Below are 26688 nucleotides of genomic sequence, written 5' to 3' on the forward strand. Positions count from 1 at the left end.
ATCTAAAAGTGTCGCATGACACCTACGTGAGACTCATGTCTTATGATAAATTATGAAGTCAAAATACACAAACCGAAATATACAAACTATTTCCAGTTTCTTTGAAGGGAACAGCGCAAACTCCAGTAACAGGACCCCAACACGTAAGGACTAACCCACAGACGTCCCTTCCTCGGTAGGGAGGTTGTCCACATCATGACCATGAAAATCTCAGTGGTTGGATCGTGCAGATGCCGCTACGGTTTGACCATGCGGCCGTCCACAGAATGGTCAGAAGAAGAGCATCTGCTAGGACGCATACAAAAATAAATCACACAATCTACGGTTTGATACCATGGGAGCTAGTATCCATTAGGCTGAAGGCATGCAACTACAGCTGGCTTAATCAGACTACCTGTGGCTCATAGCAAGTTTAGTGGAATGGCTCTGTGGAGTGGTTATGATTAGCTCGGAGGTCAGCACTCAGAGGTGCTCTGCACCTGGCCGGCCTTCCATTCCTCGCAACCCAATTGCCATATATAATGGCCTCCAATCTATATAAGGCAGACAAACACTTCAGTCACATACAAGAGGCAGCACTTACCACACTCACCCGCAATCAAACTTCACATCAAAGCCAAAGTTACAAATGCATTGTGGAGTGGAACTGGCAGCCACTCAGCATAAGACATATGAACAAGATTTAGGTCCGTTCTAAAGTTGGAATGAGAAGCAGATACCCCAAGGAACTTCAGCTCCACAATGTAGTTGTTGAAGTGAATATACTATGACCGATGTTTGTAGCTTTTTCTCTACCAGCCCTGTTAAGATTTAGTTTAACATTGCATCTGCATGATAATTTTTTTTTAAGTTTATTTGTTATTTCATGCTGTCTTATGTTTGCTATTCAGTATAGGTATATTTTGCGTGACAGTGTTACACATATGCTATTTGGAATGAACGATCAAGTGCACATACACAGTGCTATTATGCAGAGAAGCTGATAACCAATAGAATTACAGATGCAAATTAGGTTCTGTTCTCAATGTTCTTGCAAGGGTGACTCATTAGAAATAATGCTGCAAGCAGCCATTCCACTTCCAAATGGCTGCCCTGCAACACTCTGGTGGGTTGCTACACAACCGTCCTAAAGAGCCCTGAGATCCATGAAAGGCGCTATATAAATGGAACATATCGTTATTATTTGTCATTACTGGCAAAACAGTCACCTTTTCCGAGCCTTGTAAGAATGTCTGACATTTACCACAGCTGTGTGAGGACTCTGGTTAGATCCTGCAGTAGCTGGGTCTAAGTTCTGTCTGTTTTGAATTTATTACAATTTTTATTTTGGTAATTACATTTGATATTTCTCAATTGACATTTTCAGACAGGGCTTGATGAGAGTTTTGATGAGAGTGAATGGGAACATCACCCTTTTAATGGAAGCTTAATAAAAGCTTCAGCCTCAATCCCTCACAAACGTAAGGCAGAAACAAAAAGGCATCAGCAGAGGTAATTTATTCAGCCACTTTTGCACTTTTGCATATCGTCACACTGCAATTTTCCCTAAATAGACATGACTGCACTGCCAAAGCAGACAGCACAACACCCATTAGTCACCTATGTGTAAAATTCTGGGTCTACTTAGAAAAAAAAAAATCCAATAACTTGCACGGTAAGTACTATCAATCCTTTACCACATCAACAATCTCCAAATGAATGAGTAAGTGGGTGCAAAATGACATATTAATGAACCGTGTATTATGCACCACATTCCCGTGAAAAATATGACAAAAACATGACTGTCACCTCACAGAATTGGGACGGAGTGTGAGAAGATTTCGCAGCACAGTAGGTGGGTGAAAAGTGTGTGGATGGTGTGTAAGAGTGTTGTAAAGCACGTGTAGCTGGGGTGTTGGAGGTATTTAGAGGGCGTGTAGGTGGAGTGTAGAAAGCGTGTAGGATGGAGTGCAGGTGGTGTGTAGAGTGGAGCGTAGGAAGTGTGTATGTGGAGTGTAAAAGGTGTGTAGAAGGGGTGTAGTTGGAGTGTAAGAGATGTGTAGAAGGTGTGTAGGTGCGGAGAGATGGTACTGTGGCCATGTAAGGGAGGAACTGCCAGATGATAAGAAGTTGCAGAAGTGAGAGTTAATGCAGGTCTAAAGGCTGATGGTGGACTGCAGGTAGGGAGGGGCCATGCCACTGAATTTACTGCAAGGAATGAAGGACACAGGGAAAGGGCATGCAGGTATGTTCTGGGAGACTGAAGTTACCTGGATTAAGAGAGGGGGGATGAAGGTGAAGGGAAACGAAAGGGTCCTTTTTGTTCAGGATCAACCTGAAGGCCTGGTCACAGAGGCGAAAATGAAGGAGAGGCTGTCAGCTAGAACACCATAACGAGGTTCTTTGAGGTCTGGAAGGAGAACACTGCAGACCAGTTCAGAGGTATGAAGTCATCCTGGAAAGGGTGGAAGGTTTTTCTCCAGTACGCAGATTAGGTCTGTCTTGAATCTAGTGAGTTGGAGATAATTGTTCAATATCTAGACAGAAACATTTGCTGGGCTCGGGCTTTGTGCATGACTTAACCTATAAGAAGGAAAAAGAGGGAAAGTTGAGTCTTATCAGCACAACATCATCAGGAAAAACATATGGGAAGAAATAACAGATCCAAGCGATTCAGTTCAAAGTGGGAACAGAAGGTGGTTGACCACTAGCCCCAGGATAAGTCCTACGGAGAGCAAAAGGTGACATATAGCTGGGGAGTGAGTGTTAATGTTTAACTGCTTATTCCATACAAGGATGCATAAACAGGAAACATGTAAAAAAAAGAAACATTTAGATCTGTCCTCTCTTTGTCACACTAACAAGCCCTTAAACAGTCAGGTGCCTGAGCCAGAGGAATAATTGGCTGAATTATTCCACTCATAAGAGCGAAAATCCCCTGGATTTGCATGCTACCAAACAACAACATTTTACCCAGATAATCACAAATGCATTCCACGCTGTGCAACCACTCTAATGATGGCAGGAGAAATCATATCTTATACAATCCACACATTTAATTGTTTGAATCCTCGTATTTCAGCTAACACTCTGTCCTGGTGCCCGTCCTGCATAAATCACTGTCATTAATGCAAAAATGGAAAAAAAAAAACTGTGGATGAGGTTTCTCTTCAGCCAACTGGCAACTCATACTCTCTATCTCTAGGGGGCTTCAACTAAGAGATGGGAGTAGGTGGGATGCTTGACTCTGATTTCCCTCATGGCTTTAAAGATTATTGTCAAAATAATCATACCAGGTGATTGATTGTTTAACAGGGAAAATCAATCAGATCTATGTACTCTCCTCACGTGCCAACCGTGTGTGTGTGTGTCTGGGCAGCAGTGTGGTGTAGTGGTAAGAAGCAGGGCTTGTAACCAAAAGGTTACAAGTTTAATTCCCTACTAGGGAATTGAACCTGTAACAATCCTTGTTGTACCCTTGAGCCAAGGTACTTAATCTACAATTTCCTTCAGCTGTATAGATGGACAAAACTGTAACCAATGAGATTTGCTCTGGATAAGAGTTTCTGCTAAATAAAAATAATGTAATGTGTGACCACTGAGTGTGAGGCTTTTCAGGACCACATGGTTCCTCACATCGCTGCTGACGCGCAGCCTACCCGAGGCACCGTTTTCTCCACCTGTACTCCTCCTAACCCCACCTCCATCTCACTGCTGGCGCACAATCAAACCCAACCAGAGTTTAATGTAAACACATCTTTTGTAACATTTAATTGGCCATAAAAACAGCAAGCTCCACTGGCTGGAATAATGACAGAACGGGAACGACAGAGAATAATTTGAATAGATTCGAACAGCATTGTTTTCTGCGCTCAAAGTCATAGCAAAATTTCAAACATTTTGCCAGCAACTGTGGAAGCAACCAGCGGTGCCCATTTAACAGTTTCAGAGGCGCAGATGCGGGCCACACCGTGGTGCTCTCCTAGGGTGAGTGCAGTCCCTGCCCTCCGATGGTCCAGGTGGAAGCAGGTGGTGCAGGAGACGCAGAAGCACATTAATGTTCGCCAGGTCAAGGACGGCTAAAATTCTGACCCGTCTCCCATGACAACAGAGTACTGCATCCTGCTTCCAAAATAAATACACTTACCACGCCCGGTGCGCTCTGGCTGGGGGCGGTTCAGATTGGCATCACAGCCCGTGGGCAAGCCAGAGCGGAGATGGTGATGTCATGCCTTTCACTTCCACACAGTCAAACACAAACACTGAATCGGGACATTAAAAAACATCTGGCCTGTGCCCAGCCATTGGGCCAGCGGTGGCCGCACTCCGTGGCCACGCATGATGGAGCACACACTGAAATTCTGGCTCCGTTGAACACAGTAACACTCCAAAGTCCGATGTCGGCCTGATTTGGACAGGCTGTCAGTCAATGTCATCACCAACCGCGATCGTCTTCCTGTCACAACAGCACACAACCGGTCTACAAAATACCTCTCCCTCAGACTTCATCCCCTAGGTATCTGTGTCTTGATATGATCTTTAATATGTGAGCGGAAGGCCTGGAGTGACCACAGTTCCATGACATGTTATCTCAACGTTATTTAACCGTTCACAACAACATGCAAGCTCAGAGTCTGGTGCCAGGTTTACACTCCCCTAGCGTTTGCTGATGATTGTGCTTTTGGATGTGAACACAGCCTGCGGACTCGAACGCTGTCCCCAGATCAGCAGGGCTTCACTCTCAGAACTGGATACACAGGAGTGACCTGGTTTGCATTGTTCATCGTGTTCTGGGGACTGATCTGAGATCTGTCGCACGCCATGCACCGTGCAGGGTAGGAGATGGGCGGGACAACAGCTAGGGGAGCCAATCTTTGCAGCTGGGGGGCAGGAACACAACACAGGAGGAGCCAGTTCCAGCTGAAGCCATGTGGAGTAATACTGCAAGTGATGGTACTTACCATACAGAGACAGAGAGAGAGAGGCAGGAGGGAGAGAGAGTGAGGGGAGGGAGAGGGAGAGAGAGAGAGCGCGAGAGAGAGAGAGAGAGAGGGAGAGAGGGAGAGAGGGAGGGAGAGAGGGAGGGGGGAGAGACAGTGCAAGAGAGAGAGGTGAGAGGGAGAGGCGGTGAGAGAGATGAGAGAGGGAGCGAGGGAGGGAGACAGTGTGAGAGAGAGAGAGGGACAGAGTGGGAGCACATGGAAGGACAATCTTGTCCTGACCGCCTCATTCTTTCAGTGAGAAGGTGATATGGGCAGAACTGTGGAGGAGGCACTTACACGTATGAACAGCTAGTAGAAGTTTTCTTTTAGCCGTTTTCCACAGAAATATGCTTCAGAGACAGCCTCAACACAGTCAATGAAACTTTTACAGCCAGAGAAACGGAACTGGGTGCCACAGACAGAGACGCACCTTTGACAGGTGGTTCTACAGGAAGGACGGGGGCTGGAAAAGATGTTGAAACACAGACTCGTATTCAAGAACTGATTCTTTAAGACTGGGAATCGTTTTCCAGGGAATAAGGGGATTTGAATTCAAACCGTGTGGTTGTCTGAAACCTCAAAATTCAAGGGCTTGATGGATACGGTAAGTAATTTAGTTTCTTTTTATAATATAATTTCTGTATAATAATAACAAGAGGGTTTTATTCTTCGTGTGCTTGAAGGGCCACAAGAATCAGTTTTTACAATTAATTTACACATCAGTGGATGGTCTTTTAAAAATTACAAGATGAAAGCGATAGCCATATAAAAGTAAACTGCACGAAAACAAAACTCAGTTTCAATTTGAAACATTTAGGAATACAAAGAGACAAATGTAAGCATGCACACTGCATTTTATTCATGTTTTTATTTTCTTGAGCAGCATAATGCTAAAGTTTCTCAATACGAACAGATAATACTTAAAGGTTATCTCAAAATTCAAACACCACTTAAAATGGATGCATCATTTCACTAACCCCAATTTTTGTTCAATAATGTTTCAGCTAACAGCTCTGTAACCGAAACAGCATTTCACAAGCTCTCAGCTTACTTTGATTGGCATTTATTAGCATTTTTTAATCTTGGTCCTGATCATGGTTATAATGGCAGTTCTGTGGAAGTTTAATGACATTCTGAGGGTGGATTTGGCAGCGATTCCCAGCACAGTTCTGGAGGTGGATCTGATGGCAATTTTAGTGGTAGTTTCCAGTGCGATTCTGTCTGTTAAAGGTTCTTGCTAGGTTTTGAGGGCAATTTTGGGGTGTTCTAGCATGGTTCCAGTGGAGCACCCTGGTGATGATTATGTGAGACGATTCTGAGGGCTGTTTGATGCTCTAGTTTGGTGGCATCTCCTGCTTTCCAGGCTGGCTGTATTTCTGAAATGTTTCAACCTGGCTTTCATGTGATGATTCATTTCTGTACTTCATTGCATCATCATTTGTTAGTGAAAACTTAGTCTTCATATATTTGATAGAGCATGGTAAATCTTTCTTTTGAAGAATGTTTGTGAATCCTGTCTCTGTGTTATCTATGCTGTGGATTTTGAAAGCTGTTGGAGAAATCAGGTGTGCAGCGTAAATCTTTTGTGAATATGTCTGACTTTATACCAAATGTAACTCTTCTATTCAACACTGAAAATATGGTAAATTATATAGTGAGATAAAGTTCTTTGCTGTGATCACTAGCCCATTCTCACTGAAAGACAAATATAAACACATACTTCTGACAGTGTGAAAAAATCTCATTTATGGGAATAGAACATTTAATACAGGATAATATGTACTGCAAACCAAAATTAGGCAGTAAAAATGCCCTGACGGCAGCATTAGCCAGCAGCTGTGCCATGCCTTTCTCTTGCCACTCAAGTAATAATAAAAATAACAGTTCATTTTATTTATACAGCACTTTTATCATACTAAACTGAAGCTAAGTGGGGCTGGGCTTGGGTAATACTTGGAGGGGAGTCTTCCTGAGAAAACTAGGCTGTTTGCTGTGTTCTTAGCCTGTAGGGGCACTCTTCCCTCTTTGCCATGCGAACCCAATGCCCCCCGGGAGCTGGCCGGCAGTAAAGGTTGTCATTCAGACAAACTGTTAAATTGAGGTTGTGAACCTCCACACACAGCTCTGGTGATCTGACTCATCTGGCCACTTTACAAGCCCCAGCATTTGATTGGCTACCCAGCTCACTGGATCCCGCCTCCTTTTTGTCACTCCGAATGAGCAACACGTTCTCAGGTGACCTTTCTCTCTAAAAACGCTTAATTAAATAACCTTGGAGGAGTGATAGCTTCCTCTAGAACAAATGGGAAACCCACTGTAAGGTAAGCATGACATTGTGTGTGTGGTACTCCTCATGGTGGGGGAAGGCTTTTGTTTACCCACCTGTACCTTCACTTCAATCCCAGCAGCCAATGTACCCTACCAGTAACACACTTACACCTGTCAATGGTTTATTACTAGATTTCCATATTTTATTTATTGAGGGACAGAGAAAGAGAGACAAAGACAGGAGGGAGGGGCAGACAGAGAGAGACACATCAGTTCACGGGGACTTTTGTTTGATTTAATATTTTATCTGAAGTATTTTATTTTGTTGGTTTGTGCAGGGAACTGTTGGGGCAAACTGCCAAAGTTTTTCTTTCTTCAGAATTTATTTTCACGTAAAAATGCTGAATCTCACTCATTCCCCTGGGGAATGCTGGTCTGTACATAGCGGTAACTGGCTCTTCTGGTGCCCATCTCATTGCCAACCCAGCCACCCACAACAGGGTGGCAAGTGACAATTAGTGAATACCTGCACCTCCACCTGTACCCCCACCTGTACACTACCCTCACATGGACATGCACCCTACCTGCATCCCCACCTGTTTTCTCCCAAACTCCACTGATAGTGAATACCTATACAATTTGCAAATTTTCTCCAGTTTCATAAAGGTCTTTCTCCGCTAATGTCTGACAGTAATGCTATTGTAAAACAGCGTATGTTCTAATATCACACAGACAACATTATTTTCCTGGTCACACACACAATCTCAGATCTTGGGTTTTTTTTTTTCAGTAAATCCCTCAGAGTGTGGCCGATACCTCGGTGTGTGCTGTGTCCTTTAGTACTGGCCGCGCTCGGTGTCACTTGCACCGACGGAGTGATCTTTTAAAAGCACCTGCATTTTTCATGTCAAGGTGCTGTAAAATTACAGCCAGTTCGGAACTGTTGTAAGAAAACCTCTGATTAAATCATATGGTCATTTGCAGAACAGTAATTTACGGTTAAACTACTGCCAGTAATTTACAGTTTTGTTGCTATGGTTTCCAATCCTTATGATCTCATTGTTCTGCGAGCGTGAACACGGAGGTGTACTGTTCACGTAATAATGTTGTAATGGGCAACCTTGGTGCTGTTAACAGTTTCCTCTGTTGGTATTCGATCTATCAGTAACTTTTTGGATTTCATTCGGGTGAACGAACAAAACCGCATTTAATGCGCAATGCACGGAAAAGACAATCTGGCTGAAAGTGATAGCGGCGCGGCTAATTAAGAGATCCCCGGCACTTGTGAATAGTGAATAAACGCACATTCCTGGCTGGGCATTCAGTACGTCGCGCCATGGTAACTGCAGAGTACACCGGGAGCGGCGCGGCGAGCATCGCTGCAGGCGTCGGCACCAGCTTTGGTCCTCAAACAGTGACCGCCGGCGATGGAAAAAGGACCACTGCGCGCTTTGGCGCATCAGAGCAGCGGAATCATTCACACCAATACCGTTCTCCTAACTTTGTTTATTGTTAAATTAGTGAAGACCTTACATATTAGCAATTTTAGCATTTTACAACGTAACACCTTGAAATCTTGAAAAGTAAAAATTATGAATTATTAACACTAAATCCCGATCCGATAGTCAACGTTATTTCAACTTAGTTTTTGTCAGTGACACAGAACAAGAATGAAACGCCTGATAGACTTGGAATTGGTGAAATCCGAATTTAAATAGATCTGAATGTGGATTGTCACCCGACGAAAGCAACTCATGGGTATCGTATCCTATTTGTTTGCGTTTCCTGGGTTTAAACATACAAAAATGAAATAAATAAAAGATGAATTCCCTTACCTAAGCGAGCGTGTATCGTCAACTAATTCTTTAATCGCGAAATCGACGTCGATTCCTTTTGTAAATCTAACGTTCTTTCAAGTTGTATTTTACAAATTGACTAATGCATTACCAGAGTCATACAGAACATGTAACTACGTGTTTCAGCGACGTTTCGCTTCGCTGTTTTCATAAGTATTATGATCTACTGGTTAAATCACAAATACGGTGTAATCATATACCATGAATCGGTTTGTCAGTTGTGATAAAAGCATATACACGCGATAGGGATTTAGGGGGTTTTAACTGGCAGGGGCGCGTTTTTAACAAAGAGTTGCTGACATCAGGTCGACGGTTTCTAATTCATTGCGCTCCTTTACGGCATGACGAACGGAAATGCAGGAGGAGATTTAAAGGTCAGGCGCAAGTAGAAGGGATTAGGGTCTCTACTCAGAATTCGCTCGCTGAATGTCAACACGCTTCGCGTTAATGTTCCTGATGGACGCTGTAAATCATAATCAGCCAGCAAATTAGGATGAAATACCTTTGTCTCTCCCTGCGGTGACGAAGCGCCACTCCAGGAGTTACGCTTAGCCCCTGGCAGCTGTCTTTCTTAATGGCTTCTCTTCTGACCACTTTAGGAAGAAGTAGTGAGTGGAATAAGTAGAAAAACAACGGTTCGGATTAGACGTCAATGGTTATTTCAATAATTTTAAATGGTTTCCAGTCCCCTGTTACACAGGATACCAACGCATCTCTCAAGACAATATGTCATTGCTACACTCCAAACAAATTTCCACAAGTATAGAAAGTTGTTAATTTATGGTTGAAATTTTTAATATTAGTCTCTGAGAATTCCTAAAGTTTTATTGACTCAATTGATTCTGATTCACAGTGCATAGTTCCTAACCTGAGCGGTCAATCAAACATCAACACAGCATCCAATCCACCACCTATTCCTGCTGCCTAACACTAACTATAACAGAGAAAAAAGTGAATTGTCGTTAGACCAGTAGATGTACCGATCATAGAGTGCATTTCCTGGGTTAAGACCTACATATCAGCTGTTAAATAAATCATATACCAATCATATTGTATTTGCAGATCTTAATGGAGCACAGGTTGACCTGTCTTTTCCTATAATCTTAGAGTTGGCGTGTTTCCATTAGCTGTGGTGAACTGTGGCTCAATGGCCCCAGCAGACATGAATCCAGCTAAAAATAGCCTGCGTTTCCTTACATTACAGTGAGGTTCCAAGCCAGAGGGAAATTAGATGTCAGCTCCTCTCCCCCCTACCAGCCTCATGGTGATAAGCAGCTAGGAACCTGTGCACCTGTGGCCAGCTTGCTTAAAAACCAGAACTAAAAACCAGAACCTGATCATGACTAGCAGCTAGCTAGCTAGACAGGAGAACCTCCTGATCTGGATAGACCACACTATCCTCCAGCAGTGTTTGGTTTGTAATATTAGATAAAATGGTAGTGGTTCTCTTTCCTGTGTCTTGCCATTTGTGTTCACTCAGAGCTAACCAGTATGCTCTTATAAAAGCCACCATTATGAACACAACTAAAGTGAAAGTTCTCACTCCTTCCTCCATGCAATGAAAGCTGTCTCCATCTGGCTACACATGGTTCAGTGTAACGGGGTTCACTGTAAGAATCACTGTAAAAACCTAGAAATCTGTCATGGTTCACTATAAAAATCATTTCCATTTTTCAGATGATCACACCATTTTCTTTGTGTTGTGCCTGTGCTGAACACAGTGTAGCTGTGGCCATCCTGCCTCAATCAGTGGGAACAGCACCTTGAGCTTGCTGCTTTCAACCCCCACCACAGGTTTCTCAATATTTCTCAATATTTCTCAATATTTCTCAATTTTTTTTTTTTTAATAAGACAACAGAGGCAGCAGCTGTGATGAACAGGGGAGTAATTACTGTAAAAAAAAAAAAGAAGAAAAAAAAAACAGCTCACATAATGATACAGCTTTCCGCTGCATGGAGCTTCACACACAGACACGCTTTCGAATACCGTTCCATCTTTCCTGACTGACAAAAAAGCCTATCGAAGTTCCCCTAAAACACAATTTCATGTTCGATTAAAACGTTCAGTGTTAATTTGTTATTAATTGCCATGTTGCGCTTCTGTTCCAGGCTGACATAAAGGCATTCACAGCCCTGTGCAATGACGCAGGTGCATTCAGATTCACAGGCGGGGAGAGTTCAACGGATCAATTCCATCTCGATTCAGTCACTTCAGGGAATGAACTGAAATTCAATTCATTAATCGAAAACATTTCATAGAGAATGACGGGCAATTTTCAATTCATTAATCACATGCCAACTCATTCTCTGAATTCTGCTGGTAATAAAATGATTTCGTACCATCTGATCTGTGCATACAATAGGGATGGATTCACATAAGCAAATTATGCTGTACATGTGACTTTACTTTCATTCTATTAATAAATTAATATTTCATGCTGTCAATCATCTAGGGTTAAGCACAGAAGATACGGTCACTAAGGAGTGGCACTTGGGTTACGGCCCCAGGGCTTAAACATGCTTCTTAACAGAATACATCAGTTCATAAGCGACATGTTCTTTCTTAATAAAAGTTTACATAAGAGCAATAGAGCTCTTGCAGAGCAAGTTACATAAGTTACAATTTTTTACGTTATCCATTTATACAGCTGGATATTTACTGAGGCAATTCTGGGTCAACAACCTTGTCCAAGGGTACAACAGCAGTGCCTCAGTGGGGAATCGAACCAGCAACCTTTTGGTTACAAGACCTGCGCCTTACTACTACACTACTCTATGCTACCATACGCTATAATATGAATTGTCACGGCTGGTAGCATTATCCATATGGAATTACTGTGCCATTACCATTACCATAATGTAACAGTTAATGGTGGAGACGGTGCTCAGTGTAACCTACATGTGTAACATCAGTAATGTTACCCTGTTGAGTGTTTGGAAAATGGAGGGCTGTCAGCCATACCTGAACTCCCCGGCTCCTCCCGCGGGGATCACAAATGCCGCCGCTCCACCGCGGCTCGCAGTGGCTGGCACGTCGCGCCTCCGTCCCAGGAATGCAGACACTGACAGCGTGGCGATCAGCTTTCACACGCAGGGTCCTGGTGACCACGGCGACCAGCAATGCTGTCCTCTTTCAGACTCTATCAGCATCACAGCACCAGACGCAGACTTCATCAAACCAAAACACCTCTCCCCTGCACCGCTGTGCAGGTGCTGCCCACAATACATGCTCTTTAAATGTATATTCATTCAATCCACAGAGTGCTTTGTCCTCACCTCTCTAACAGATTTCTTCAACTCCATAACAAATTTAAGCACCTGTTCCTTTTTTGAATTTCATACCTACCATCCTACCTCTGTTTGTGTATGAAATAGGTAAACGTGTGAGCTCCCAGTGGTAAGGCTTGCATATTTCCATCACTGAGTTAAGTAAGGTGTTCACTTTTGGTGTTCTTGTTTGAGATGTAATACTGTTCCCAAAAAATCACGAGTTTGTTTCAAACGCACATCTCTCCACAGCTGCGTCATTAAGGCGCAAAATGGAAAAGGATATTACTTCTTCTTACATGGTGAATACAAATGGAAGTGTGTGTAATGAACACATAATTGTCTGTGCATTGTAAAACATGGGAGAGGTCTGTCCTCATTCTGATTCTCCTCCTTCAGAGAGCCCAGCAGCTGCGGGGAGAGGGGGCTGAAATAAAGGCTGTGAAAAAGGAAATGGGGAAAGGAAAAGAGCAGATTTCACAGGGTTTGGCTCCTTCTGCCAAAAATATCCTGTCATATTCACTCAGTAATAAATGCAGAGATTCAGTCAAACCACAATGTGCTGTGCCCTTAACCTTGAATTAATAACTAGGCATTTCATCTATTAAAATTGTTACATAATACTCTACGATTATGTCAGGGGGACAGAAAACTTGATACAATGTGCAATAATCAATAAAATCCAACGCTTACTTAAATTTGCTGTCAACATTAAATGCATTGCAGTTTGCCTGAATGGCACCGAATAAAAAATGGATGGCCTCGTGAAACTGGTCACTCCAAAGATGTAACACAATGTCAACCCTACTAACAAAAGTATGTGTATATCCATAATACCCTCATACCCATATTCACATGCTCCTAATACGCCAACACACCACCACAAGATACTTTACATGAATCAAAAAGTTCTCCCACTGTGAAATATGTTTCAGCATCTACATATGAAGGAGAACTGAAACCTTCCCTGTATGAGCAGATTCACTGATGAACTCTATTGTAGTTGTAGTATTGTAGTAACTCTATAAGGGGGTATCTAATCAACAGAAAGGGCCCCTGGCACATACATTCCAGAGTATTCTCTTTATTCCGTTTCACTCTCCCTCCTCCTCTATGCATTTGTAAAGAATATATATAAGTGTGAAATTTGAGCTCCTGCAGAAAAGCCAGAAATTTGAATGGCCAGTCATGAGTTGTGACTTCAATTCAAGGTCTCCTTGTGCCTTCTTTCTCCCTAGGAATGTTCTCATTACCACTGGATCTGATGCAAGACCATGTGCAAGCCTACTGCAATTTGCAAATGTACTGGAGGAAAAAAAAAAAATAACATAGCATTGTAAAACCAGGTGTAACTATAAAGCAAAGTCTGAGAAGAAAATTTCTGAGGTGAAAAACCCTGGCATAGTAGGAGCTAGTAGGTACAACCTTGGCTGGAGAGGCAGTCTGTATTGTGACATCAGATGTACATGTTAGAATGTTCAGATTCTGAATGTTCTATCCATGTTAGCCATTGTAATATTTTTGATCTAAAACCATATGTACCTCTAAAAATATTTGAGGTATTTACACAAAGCAAAAGGAATGCAATCCCATACTGGCTGATGGTACTGGCCAAGTTTCATAATAGTTTAAAGGCTGTAGGAGTTATGTGCAAAAAATCAGATGGAGTAAGAGGAAGAAGATGGCATAATAATAAGAACTGTAACTTGGCTTTTCAAGCCAATAATTAGCTTGAACCCATGTTATTTTCCATTGGTCCCACCAACGCGAGGTTCTTTAATGGAGACTTCGTGACTGTAATTAATTCCCAAAAGTCAAAGTCATTGAAAGAACCATTTATTAAGGTGTAGGAATACTGCTAATGTAATGCATTTTCTTCTAACCAGAAAAAGGCACAAGGCTGGAAAAAAAACATGGAAGTAACAGCACTGGGGAACAAAATGGTGGAGTCTGAGACCATCCACACATTCACAACGTCAGTGGTCACAGGTCTGAAAAACTGTGCATGTTACAATGCTGCAGCTTCAAACAGAAGGACAAACAGCAATGTTCCCCGGGTTTAAGCACCCATAATAAAGAGGAAAGGGGATCATTTTACATCAGCATATTTGTATTTTGTTTGCTACCAAAAGTGACCCCAACTGTAACACGATAACACCCTTGACACGGAACAAGATGTTAACAAAAAATGATTCCAACACCTTCATCCAGGATCTCAAAAGCAGCATCACTATAAACCTGGTTACTTCTAAGGACATTTTCTCTCTGCGTGGACTAAGGTTATTAATATAGCCTTGAGTCCATACTGTCACACAATTACAATTGCTTAATTGAGATGATTCGCATGGATGGTAGGACTTTTCCTCAGACTGCCCACGTTTGCACTGAGTAGAAAATGTCTGCTCTGGCTGGAGGGCACCTGGTCATGGGCTGATTTGGGTCTTTAAACCTCCATGACAGCCATGATTGCTAAGCTTGCGTTTCCCCACACCTTGCTGCCAGACTGAATGAGCAGCCTTTCTCCTTAACACTTCCTGTCTGTACAATGCCTCCAGAGTCTAATTCACGGGCAAAATTGTGAGTTGAGCTTGCCCTACAGACATTACGGTTCTAACAAGAGAAGAAGACAGCATGCACTGCAATCAACAGTTTTCAGACAAAATGTTAGATATTGCACTCCTTTTCCTAATTATAAAAATGATCAACATTAATACACTGTGCCCACTCCCAACATTAAATGACACTGTAGTCCCATATTAAAAGAGTTGATCAAACTGACTCATATTAAAGCCGTTCTGATTTATTAAGAGCTTAAACTCTAATTGTTAAAATGAAGGAAATGGAGCCACCGTACTGAACAAGAAGTTATAATCTGTAATTGCAGCCTTGTAGACTTGCAGTGCAGCGTTGCAGAATTGACCGTACCTTGGTTGTAAGCGTTTTTATTCCACAGCTCCAGTCAAACTAGTAACAAAAATTACAGACAGCTAATTACACCTCTATATGCAGCCAATCTTAGCAGCATAAGTGAGCAAATCAGCATCCACTACAGGTCACTTGAGTGGCAGAGCATGAGTATTACAGTGTAAGCTATACAGAGACCCCAAGCAAAAGGAGACTGTGAGGCCTCTTTTACCTCCTGCCTGCAGCAGACCCCTCCTTAAGCCCTGACCCCATCTCCATCTGTAATTAGATATGCCATAAACAGCATTGTGCATCTTCTCTTTGCATCTTTGATGCCCCAATTGCAAATTTACATGAATATTATTCAAGTGAGCTGTGCTTTTTAGCCACGTGTATGAATCACATACATACATAATGTATTCAATTTCATAATGTTACACAAAGAAAATGTAACTTATAATGCTTTACAACGGTACATATAGATCGTGCATGTTGTTTCATAAGAGTCCCCCCAGTTTTATCACGTGTTGTGGGGTTGACTTTGAGGTGTGTCGTGCAAATCATGTTTGGTTGACGCCTCAAAATTCGTTTTGATATTTGAACTTATGAGATCTTGAAGAGCCAGGTGTGGTTTTTTGATTGCTGGATGCTGGGAGGGCCCTAAGGTTCATCTCACATGTGGTTTAGCCCCGGAAACCACACAGAGAAGATCAACATCCCCCGTGATGTACTTTCATTTATCCACTCTGATGTGGGAACCACAAGAGCTTCCATTTTTTAATATATATTTTCATGCAGTTCTTGCAAAGCTGCAACCTCCCGCTGGGTCTGACATTTAAGGTACAGCTTCATAACTGAGCGGATCAATTTGCCAACAGACAATTCAATGAAAGACAATGTTCGTCTCCTGAGCTAGCATGGCTGGAACAAGGTAACGCCCCCTTACCTCAAAGTTCCCCCACGCCCCCAATCTACCCCGTAATCTCGGCTCCCGTGAACACCTGCACCCGCAGCTCCCTATTGGCTGTCTGACTCACCACGCCAATATCCTTCCCAATACACACAGGCTGTTCCACACTTTAACATTCCCAAAGCCAGAGATGGTGAAATTAAAAAGTAATATGAAAGGAATAACTCACCTGTCATGAAATGACAATCCTTTATATCTACAGCACATAATGTATGGTATGAGTTTTAATTTGTTTCCGTATGACAGTGAGTGTTGACATGCATTATCATAAATAGACTTATTATAAAGTTTTTGACGATAAAACTGTATAAATTTAATGTGCATATGTGTACATTTTTATGTATATATGCGCATTAAATCTATGGTTATGTTTCTTCCCCTGCTGCCATACAGGAATCGCTGAATACAAAATGAAAACTGACCTGAAAACTGACAGTTAACGATTTCTGATACAATTTGTACACACCAGTCACCAACACAGTCTCGTTCACCAATAAGTATTGAGCAACATCTGAATTTCAGACGAATTACTATTATAAATGACTGGCCTTGGCTGCACAGTGTAACGGAAGTCGATTGTGCAAATGCAGGCTCCACTCCGTCACATCCATAACCCTTGGTCAAAATCTCAGGCAAAAGCACTCAGCTGGTAAGACGCGCAGTGCAGATCCAATTTTCCTGTTATGTGGATGAGTTAACCTCCGCTCACTCATAACGGTCCATCCCGCTGTTGTACATAATAGGTCTAACCCGATGCCCTTGAACACGCGCACGCAGCAGTCACTACATAAATGATTGTGGTTTACATCGATGTCTGCTTTTATAATACAAATCACTGGTACTTACAGCGTCCAATCACGTAACAAATGATGTTGATCCGTGCAATGTCTGCCACTGTACATTGGTTAACGTTTTCATATTTTACTAATAACTCCCAAGTTAAGTGTCATCTCTTCAGAATTGGATACAAAGCTAGCTAGGTTAGCCAGATAACCTTAACTGTGTTAGACCATCAGGAGCCGATTCAGCTTGGTATCTCGCTTGCAAGTAAGAATTTTAGCATGCAGTCTATAAAAGCAGAGAGTGCAATCACCTGGAAATGTGACTGTAAACTTTAATACTGAAAGCAATGTAGGCTTACCCAACGCACTGCGCACAATAAAAGGCCTGACTGCACGCGCACGCATTACCTTGCCAGCACTGACCCATGGTAATGTTCGGTGACGTTAGAGATCTGCTATTTTGCAAACTTCCGCGGAAGTCACGGTTTCCCATGTGCGATGATACACTTCTTGCCGCGGCCCGAGAATGTTACGCTGTCTCATTCATTTTAAACTTTAGCCTTCCATACGCTTGTCGGGTGTGACAGACGTGTCTGACGACATCAGTGTCCATTATAGAGCATATTATTTTAAGGCCGCGATTCGTGCCGGAAGGTGAAAGTGTGTATGCGATGGAGACGCGGCATGAGAGCGCAGCAGTCATGGAGATTTCTATGTTGCCCTTGGGCAAAGTATCCAGATTGCCTCGGTACATATTACTCTATATTACTGGAAGTGTGGAAAAGAACATTTAAAAAAAAAAAAAGTACATTATGTAAACCACCCTGGATACGGATATCTTTTTAGCACTTAGACTAGGCAAATACAATAGTTTGATTAACCGCTACAATCGTGATGATGGAACTGATCACTTTGACAGCTAGATAGCAAGCTATTTACTGCAGCTATCTTAGTAGGCACGCGTTAAAACCACTGGACTTTCAGGCGGCGTTTTTTCCAGAGCAAACTGTCAGCAAAGACATTTTACTTTGAACTTGAAATTAGTTACTTTTGCAAAATGGATTGTGAGACTTCAGTTATTGAACGGAATGCGCACTTGTGCAATTCCTTTCATAGCTAGTGCTGAAAATACTCACTATACAACAAACAATACTCCACAATCTGATTTGTATCATCACAATTACTGGTTGAAAGAGAAAGACCACTGGAAAGCTTTCAGGGCCAACTGTCAGATTTAAAATTATTATGTTCTGATTGAAAGTTTTTTTTTAAACTCTGGAATATTCAACCTCATTACATCATCGTTGGTGCAAGGAAGTCACTCTGCATGTTGTCAGGGATGTGCGTCCACCCGTGGGTTAGGTTTGTGGACAGCACGCTGATCTTAAACCTGTGTTAAAGGGCAGAATGTACCCAGAGCTATGACATTTCCCAAACCGCTTCACTGCGAGAAAGGCACGCACAGACATGATAATGATCATATTCATCAGGAACCGTTCAAATGGTTTGGCGTGCATGTGTGAAGTGTTCCGACCTGCGAGGCAGACCAAACTGGTGTCATGGCAACCCTTCCCTGTAGCTGGCAAGCAGACGGCCCACTCCCTTTAAGTGCAGCTGTCTGATCTGGTATTCAACGCCCAGCTGCAAGTGGCTAAGCGAGTCACCAAGCAAACCCAAAAACCGCTTCTAGGACAGTTACTATGCGCCCTGTGTCTGCCACCCAAGAACAGGGCAGCAACATTGGCAGAACGTTAACAATACAATAACAATAAACCTTATTTATACAGCACCTTTCATACAATAACACAGCTCAAAGTGCTTTACAATGCAGCGCTAAAAGATATAACAAATAAAAGTGATAGAGGGCATTGTAGTAAAGTAGTAATGAGATGTATAAAACTGAATAAAAACATGTTCAGGATAGTGGGATGGAGATTTAGAAGCATTTACCAGCTGTGCGTGACAATCATGTTTCGATGTTTTAATTTTTTACAGCAGTGCTCAATGACATTATTTTGTATCTGAAGCAAAGGGGGTAAGCGCCAATAAAGGGAGGTTAATGCGTCATGAATCTCAAGGCAATGGATGGAGCTGTCGTGCATCATCAATAAATCACCGTTCTGTACCAGTAGTGATTAGGTATGGAGGGCCAAATCTCCCGAGTGTTCCATAACCGTCATTAATTGACAGCACATGACAGCTCTACTCATTATAGGGAAACCTACCTCTCTTACCTCACGTGCTCGAGAGCTCGTTGTTCATATTCTGTGACTGGCAGGCATGGTGTCTGCCAGTGGTTAACCGAAAAAGGCATTGACTGGTCATTTTCATAGACATCACAACCTGTAATGAGAAAGGAGAGATGCCCAGCGCACCAATCTCACTCCACTTACCACCTCCCTTTCTCTCACTAGGTGTCTACAATGTCAAGAAGTACCTTTTGCTTGACTGAAGCATGACTCAGTGGGTAAAATATCTCTTTTTTTTTAAGGAAAAATGTTTCTAAAAGCTGATAAATAGTGGAGGACATTATCCTCTACAGACTAAACTGTTCTGATCTGCTGTCCATAATGCAAAAAAAAAGGCAACAACGCAATAACAACAGATAATAATGAAACAAGGACACAGAACAAACAAAAACACAATGAAAGAGACAAAGTGGAGGAGCTGAGGGGTGTAGGTAATAAAAAAAAAGAGATTTCCCTGCGTGTTTCAGAGCGTTGCATCATTTGGACAAACACGGAGGTGGTTACTAAGGCTCCGGTCTCTCTGATGCACAGATGCTGATTCCAGACCAGTGGCAGGCCGGCACTCTGGGGTCACCATCATGGGCAATGTGACTCCCAGCGATGTGCTGGAGAGGATCCACTTCCAGTACAACTTCCTGGCCCTGGCACTGGGCATTCCGCTCATCCTGATCATCATCCTGGGGAACGTCCTGGTGTGTCTGAGCGTGCTCACCGAGCGCTCCCTCAAAACCGCCACCAACTACTTCATCGTTAGCCTGGCTGTGGCGGACCTGCTGCTGGCTGTGCTGGTCCTGCCTCTGTATGTTTACTCAGAGGTAAGCCCCGTGCGGGTGGTCCAAAACATACCACCCGCAAAACTGACCTGTATGTTTGCCCAGAGGCGGGTCTATCGGTGTCTAGATGACATTTCATGCAGAATACTGACCCGTACAGTTACTTAGATGTATGTCTGCCCACGTCACTAAAACATACTGCCCAGAAAACTGACCTGTATGTTTGCCCAGAAGTAAGTCAATCCATGACATTACATGAAGAAAAATGATCTGTATGGTTACTTATACGTATGTCTGCCCATATCACTAAAACATACTGCCCAGAAAACTAACTTGAGATTTTTCAAAAACGGGCTGATGTGTTGAGGAAAGATTTTTCCTTGCATTATTTTTAAAACAGTTTGAGGACCTCAGAACACTGGGCTTTGCATTCGGTAATCCACATATTTTGTTTTCCCTTAGCTAATTTGTGCTGAGCTGCATAGACAGCACAGCACATAAGGTGTACTGCATTTGCACTTGATTTAAAATGCATTCATTCTCATTTGTGCTTCTGTTTGGTTTTAGTTTCTGGGTGGGATATGGACCCTGAATACCTACATCTGTGATGCGTTGATGACCATGGACGTGATGCTCTGCACCGCTTCCATTCTTAACCTGTGCGCCATTAGCATCGACAGGTAAGAGCCACTTCACCCTTCTAGCCACTGCTCTTCATGGGGCATAGCAGGAGTTAGGGGCCCTGCGTTTAGGCTACTGGACTCAGAACCTGTGGAGTTCCACCACTGATGACTCCTGGCATGAGCCGGTGGTTTGAAGCTTGAGAAAAAAAAAAAAAAAAATGAACAGTAGAAAATTTCTACAAATAATATTTTAAAAGCTTAGGACTCAGCAAGGCCACCTCAGGATGTTCGTAAAAGCATTTTAAAAAGTAAAGCAAAAGTACAACAAGTGCACTTCCAAGTATATGCCCGCCATGCCAAAGGACCCAGGTCTCAGACACACGTCAAGCCTGTATGCTGGTGTGGGTTTAACAGCCTCTTTATAATATCTCTATAGCATGCTGTTTGTCTGTCTCATAGCTTACCAGATCCCCCTATGAGAAACACAAAGGCATAGCAGGCATACACTTGTACAGCAACTCAGACGGAAACACAGAGTCTCAGAGAATCACGCTGTCCAAACTTCAGCTGGTTGCCCCCTACATTGTTTATAAAGCTAAAATGTCATAGACAACGGATCAATCCAAACCTCTTTCCCCACAGCTGCAGATTTGATTACACTGCCATCTGACGATAGCGCTCAGTCACCGATAAGTAAATGTGTTCCTTTTCTCAGCAAAGACTAGAGCCGAGAAGATCACAGTCCTCCATTCCTCTTCCCTGCCAAATCATTCCCTGTTTTTATTCAACAAGCATAATTATTTTTAGGCTACCCGCTGGCTGTCTGCCGGGGTACTCTGGGTAATGATGTTTTCTGAGGGGAAAGTGGAGGACTCCAGGGGGGAGAGTAGTCAGGTGGCACGTTTTAACCCTTACCTCCAGCCTTGCAGGAAGGATGTGAGACTTTAACAGGCCTGATGTCCCCTCTGTATACTAGTGCATATCCTCATAGCTACTGTAGGAAAGCCTCACACAATATGCCACACTCTCAGTAATATCATCACAATCACTGGTTGAAAGAGAAAGATAGTCTGTTGGCAGTGTAGCATAGTGGTTAAGGTGCAGAAGTTGTAACCAAAAGGTTGCTGGTTCAATCCCCCACTTGGGCACTGCTGCTGTACCCTTGGGCAAGGTACTTAACCCACGATTGCCTCAATAAATAACACTGTAAAAAAAAAAAAAAGAAAGAAAAAACTGTAACTGATGTAAGTTGCTCTGGAGAATAACATCTGCTAAATGCCAATAATGTAATGTAACAGGCCAATGGAAAGCAGCAGCATTAGGACAGTGCTAACTGCCACTTTTCAAATCTATGTATTCTGACAGGCCCTTTTTAAACTGTGGAGTATTCAACCTCATTACCTCATCGCTGGTGCAGAGAAGTCACATAGTCAGGGACGTGCATCTAAGCGGGGCTGAGTTTGTGGACGGGCACACTGATCTTCCTGCAGGAAGCCTGCGAGACGTTAATCGCCCTGGTGCCCTCTCTGCACAGCATCATGCCACACGATCTGCACTCAGCTGCACCAGCTGCAGAGGACACCATCCCGAGACTCTGCCCGAGCGGGACGCGCCGGGGCCTTTGAAGTTTCGGAGCAAAAAACAAGCTTGTTATTTATTCAGGCTGTCACTGTCTGCTTTCACTGCCCACTCGTGCCCGGCACACGAGGCAAAACATCCTTGTCAGAATAAACAAATCTCAGCAGAGCTACAAAGTAGAGGCTGTGAAACGCAATTGCTTTAAAGCACAAGGGGGATTTACGAAGGGGTGGGCACTTAAAAAAAGCATCTTTATGCTCTCAGTTGCCGTCCCCTCCAGAGAACACGTATCACTAATAGTCTGAATCCATTGCCCCTAAGGCTTCTGGGTGATTACAGTAAATCTATTCCTTTAAACGTCTTCACATTCTCACTGCTAAGACTTGTTGTAACAAGTAGTAGGCGATTTGAGGGGGGATGAGAGGGGATGCTATCTCCCTTGTTAGCAAAATGACCGAAATGCATCCCCCTTGTTAACCTGCCATACCCCCCTCTTCATCCCCTAGTGCTGTGTGTGCATCTGCCATCCCCCCTGTTAAAAAATGAACAAATCACCTACTGGTAACAAGGTATAGTTGTGGGATGATGCTGTTCCAAGAGCACAATCTACAGTCTGACTGAATAATTGCTTGGTTACTGGATAAAAAAATGCAGACTTTTCCATCATACAAACATGTACAAAATAATAGATTACAGAGGAGAGCACAGGCTCCACCTAATTTGCAGAGCCATATTAATCTGAGGAAATGTTCCAAATGAACATTTTGACAATAACACATTAATCAAATGAATTATTCAGATATACCTTTCACTTAAGAATTATTTCCTTTCAGATTCATTATACACAAATGATTCGTTTTCCATTTTTTTTAATCTTACATCACAAACTTTTTCGTGAGCATTGCTCATTCGGCACACGGAACATTCATAAATTAAGTGTATGTTTTTAATTGATCAATTTGTATATTGCTCAATAACAAAAAATTGTGATTTTGTGACTGCAAGCCTAGTGTTTCACCTGCAGTTGGTGTTCTTGAAGGCCCTTTGTTCAGTAAAGGAGCTCTGTAAGAGCAGGAAGCTTTCTCTTCAGCCTGCTTCACACAGTGATTGACTCGATTAAATACGAGAGAGAGAATCTCTGGAATGTCAATTCAGTTTGATTCTCCAACCGGTGGAAGACATGACCTTAAGACGCCAGTGGCATCCCTCCTCATTCAGCAGCCAGTTGAGTAAGATTGTGCTTCACAACAGCCTTTCAGATGCTGAAAGATGCTGGATATCAACTCGCTAAAGGTCAAGAGGTGAAAACAACAGCTGCACACACCTGATATTTCCCTGCTGGAGTTCGGTGGCTGGAGGCCCTGTGGTCAGCTCAGCCACGCTAACCCGCTGCCTTTGTGTCTTTCGAAAGGTACATAGCGGTGGTGGTCCCTCTGAAGTACAACAGGAACCAGTTCAGCCTCCGGCAGCTCATCCTGATCGCCGCCACCTGGGTTCTGTCCCTGGGCGTGGCCAGCCCTGTCATCTTCGGGCTGAACCAGGTGCCGGGGCGCGACGCCAGTGTGTGCAAGCTGGAGGACGATAACTTCGTGGTGTACTCGTCCGTCTGCTCCTTCTTCGTGCCGTGCCCCGTCATGCTGCTGCTGTATTACTGGATGTTCCGGGGTCTGCGGCGCTGGAGCGCCAGCCGCCGCTCCCACCTGCTGTCCGCCGACCGGCCCTTCTCCCTCAGCCTGCGCAGCCTCCGCCGCCACCGCAGGTCAAAGGTCAAGTACCTGATGCCCAGCCTGAGCCCGGGCGTCGGCGCCGACGCAGCCGACACGGCGCCCAGCCCCGCCCCCGAGGGCGACCCCGTCACCCAGGCGGACAGCGCATCGGACGGCGAGGCCCCCGAGAGGGCGCTGGAGGGCAGCCTGAAGGCCAACGGGCTGCGGGGTCACGGGTCCGAGAGGGGATCCCACGGCAAGAGCAGCCGAGTGAGCGGCCGCGAGCGCAAGGCCATGAAGGTGCTGCCCGTGGTTGTAGGTGGGTGTGCAGCTCAGCAGGAGCTGCAATGCATCATGGGACACATTCATGTCACTGACCTATCCGCATGAGTAGACACAGCAGCCGTTTGTTGCGCCAATTTCATCATAACGGGGGGCAGCGGCTCTAATGGTCCCGTATTAAGCGACATTAACGGGCTCTGTTTCTGCTGCGCAGAGGCACCCAATTTGCATCAGTGCACAAATTAAGCTGTGTTTTCAGTGGGAGGCATTCTCCCAATCGTGCCGGTGCCCTCGGATTGAAGCGCTGCTGCGGGGAGAGAGAGAGAGAGAGAGAGAGAGAGAGAGAGAGGGAGGGAGGGAGGGCCAGCCCCCCGCTGCGATTCGGGGAGGCGCGCGTGGGCAGAGAGCGCGGTGGAAGTAATCGCTGATGGCAGATCTGCAATGTTGACAGAGGAAGGTGTCAAATAACACTTTATCAGAGCCGCAAACAAGCCGTCCTGACTCCTCTCTGCTCTGACACACAGAAACATGCACCCGGTGGGAGAGAGCGCAAACGCCGGCGAGCGCTCGAAAAGGCTCGATGCGTCACCAGTTTGTGGGGCAGCCCCCCCTCAGGAGCAGGGACCCCCTGCCAGCTCCATACCCCCCCCACCCCGGCACCATGCCACTCTGCTCATATTTACCATGAGTATCTCCTCGCTGCCTTTTCCTTTTATGACCACTCTAGTGTGGTTAAAATCTCCCTCTGGGAAACCCGTTCTGTCTGGTACTTGGTGACAATGCGATTATAAAAATGTCATTCATTGGTCCATTGATTGATTGGAAGTAGTAAACATCGCTATGGTTCACATGTGTTACTAAATACACAAATAAGCTGCAGCAAGCTCTCTCTATTACGTCCACCTCAGAACAAGTGATACGCACAGTAACCCCCCCCCTGCCGGACATTGATCGAGGTCATAGAAATAGCTTTAATTCGTGTTCATTGTTAAAATCAGTGTTCCCAGGAACCAGTTCCTATTGTCCTGGGAACCTAGTAGTAGTCTCTGACTTGTGCAGCGTTAATATTTTCTCATAAGAGCAAAACAATTTTGATTGCAACAGGGGCTCCCAGACAAGCACAGCCCTTTAAACAAATTTAAATGAAGATAACAGACTCTTCAGCTCATCTCAGCCAGTCATCTCAGTACCCTAAAATAAAATTAAAACAATGCTGATTATTGCCGATATAAAAAAACTGATTTAAAGTCCATCTCCATAAAATAAATAAATTGAATTAAACAGAATTAGTAGACAGTCTTCACTGAATCGTATAAAGCCCACATGGTGCGGAAGGTGCCGTTGTGGATACTCAGTGATAATGAACGCAGAAGTAATGGATGCGGTAGTTATGGCCGCAGCAGGAATCAGACATAGGGATCACAGACCCATCTGCTGGCTATCTCTGTGTGTTCCCCAGCTCTCTGCTGGTTTCCAAGGTGAACGGCGCGTCTTGCTCATTGTCCCGCTCTATCCTTAGGCTGCCTTTGATCCTCGGTGCAGAATTTTAAAAAGCTTCGCTCAATTAATCCCAATAACACTCACAGCTTCGCACAATGGCGTTTGTGTGTGTGTGTGTCAGCATGCATATCATGCAGAACACTGGCCTAAGGACAATATCACAGACCCCTTTTCCTGCAATTAAATCAAACCTCTTGCTGTTCACATTTATTAAGTAGCGCTATATGCCCAAGTAAATCCTAAAAATCAAATGGGATTCTGATCCAACATATAATATAAAATATATGTGTCAGGTTGCTCAAATTAACTTAGAGTAGGGTCTGAGTAGTGTTATGCTCACTCACTGGTCTGGGAGTGTTGTTAGTCTGGTCTGACACTGTGGTTCATTGAACTTGAATGGATACACTTTCGTACCTTTGTGCTGGAAGCCGCTCTGGATAAGAATGAATGTAATGTAAATGTGATGTAAAACGTAATATAAACCATATATATATATATATATATATATATATATATATATATATATATATATATATATAATATAAATGCCATTATTATATATTATATAATATATATATATATATACATATATATATATATATATATATATATATATATATATATAATACAATATAAATGCCATTATTATATGACGAATCTGGTCTGTTGAATTGGGTTGCAGATGCATAAACCTGACCTGCTGAATACTCTAACACCGAGAAAGCGGTGAAAGTGCACTGACCCCGTTCTCCGCACCTGTGCGCAGGTGTGTTCCTGGCCTGCTGGACGCCCTTCTTCGTGGTCCACGTCACCAAGGTGCTCTGCGTGTCCTGTGACATCGGGCCGACGCTCATCTCCGTGGTTACGTGGCTTGGCTACGTCAACAGTGCGGTCAACCCCATCATCTACACTGCCTTCAACACCGAATTCAGGAATGTCTTTCACAAACTCCTTTGCTGCCAGACATAG

At 43.7% G+C, this 26688-nt stretch overlaps 1 protein-coding gene across 1 annotated transcript; it reads left to right on the forward strand.

Moving 5' to 3' along the window:
- Nucleotides 1–5173: 5173 nt before the first annotated feature.
- Nucleotides 5174–26688, forward strand: LOC118770432 (D(4) dopamine receptor-like). The gene is made up of 5 exons (XM_036518089.1): nt 5174–5565; nt 19789–20072; nt 20598–20710; nt 23643–24256; nt 26486–26688. Exons 2-5 carry the CDS (start codon nt 19836–19838, stop codon nt 26686–26688), a joined length of 1167 nt encoding a protein of 388 aa, XP_036373982.1. The 5' UTR covers nt 5174–5565; nt 19789–19835.

This window comes from Megalops cyprinoides, chromosome 23, assembly GCF_013368585.1.
Source record: "Megalops cyprinoides isolate fMegCyp1 chromosome 23, fMegCyp1.pri, whole genome shotgun sequence".
Classification (NCBI taxonomy): Eukaryota; Metazoa; Chordata; class Actinopteri; order Elopiformes; family Megalopidae; genus Megalops; species Megalops cyprinoides.

Excerpts from the sequence above, each read along its gene's own strand:
- LOC118770432 (XM_036518089.1), top strand. The coding sequence starts at position 19,836 with ATGGGCAATGTGACTCCCAGCGATGTGCTGGAGAGGATCCACTTCCAG. Across the intron at positions 20,711-23,642 it reads TGCGCCATTAGCATCGACAG|GTACATAGCGGTGGTGGTCC; the intron begins GTAAGAGCCACT and ends GTCTTTCGAAAG. Across the intron at positions 24,257-26,485 it reads GGTGCTGCCCGTGGTTGTAG|GTGTGTTCCTGGCCTGCTGG; the intron begins GTGGGTGTGCAG and ends ACCTGTGCGCAG.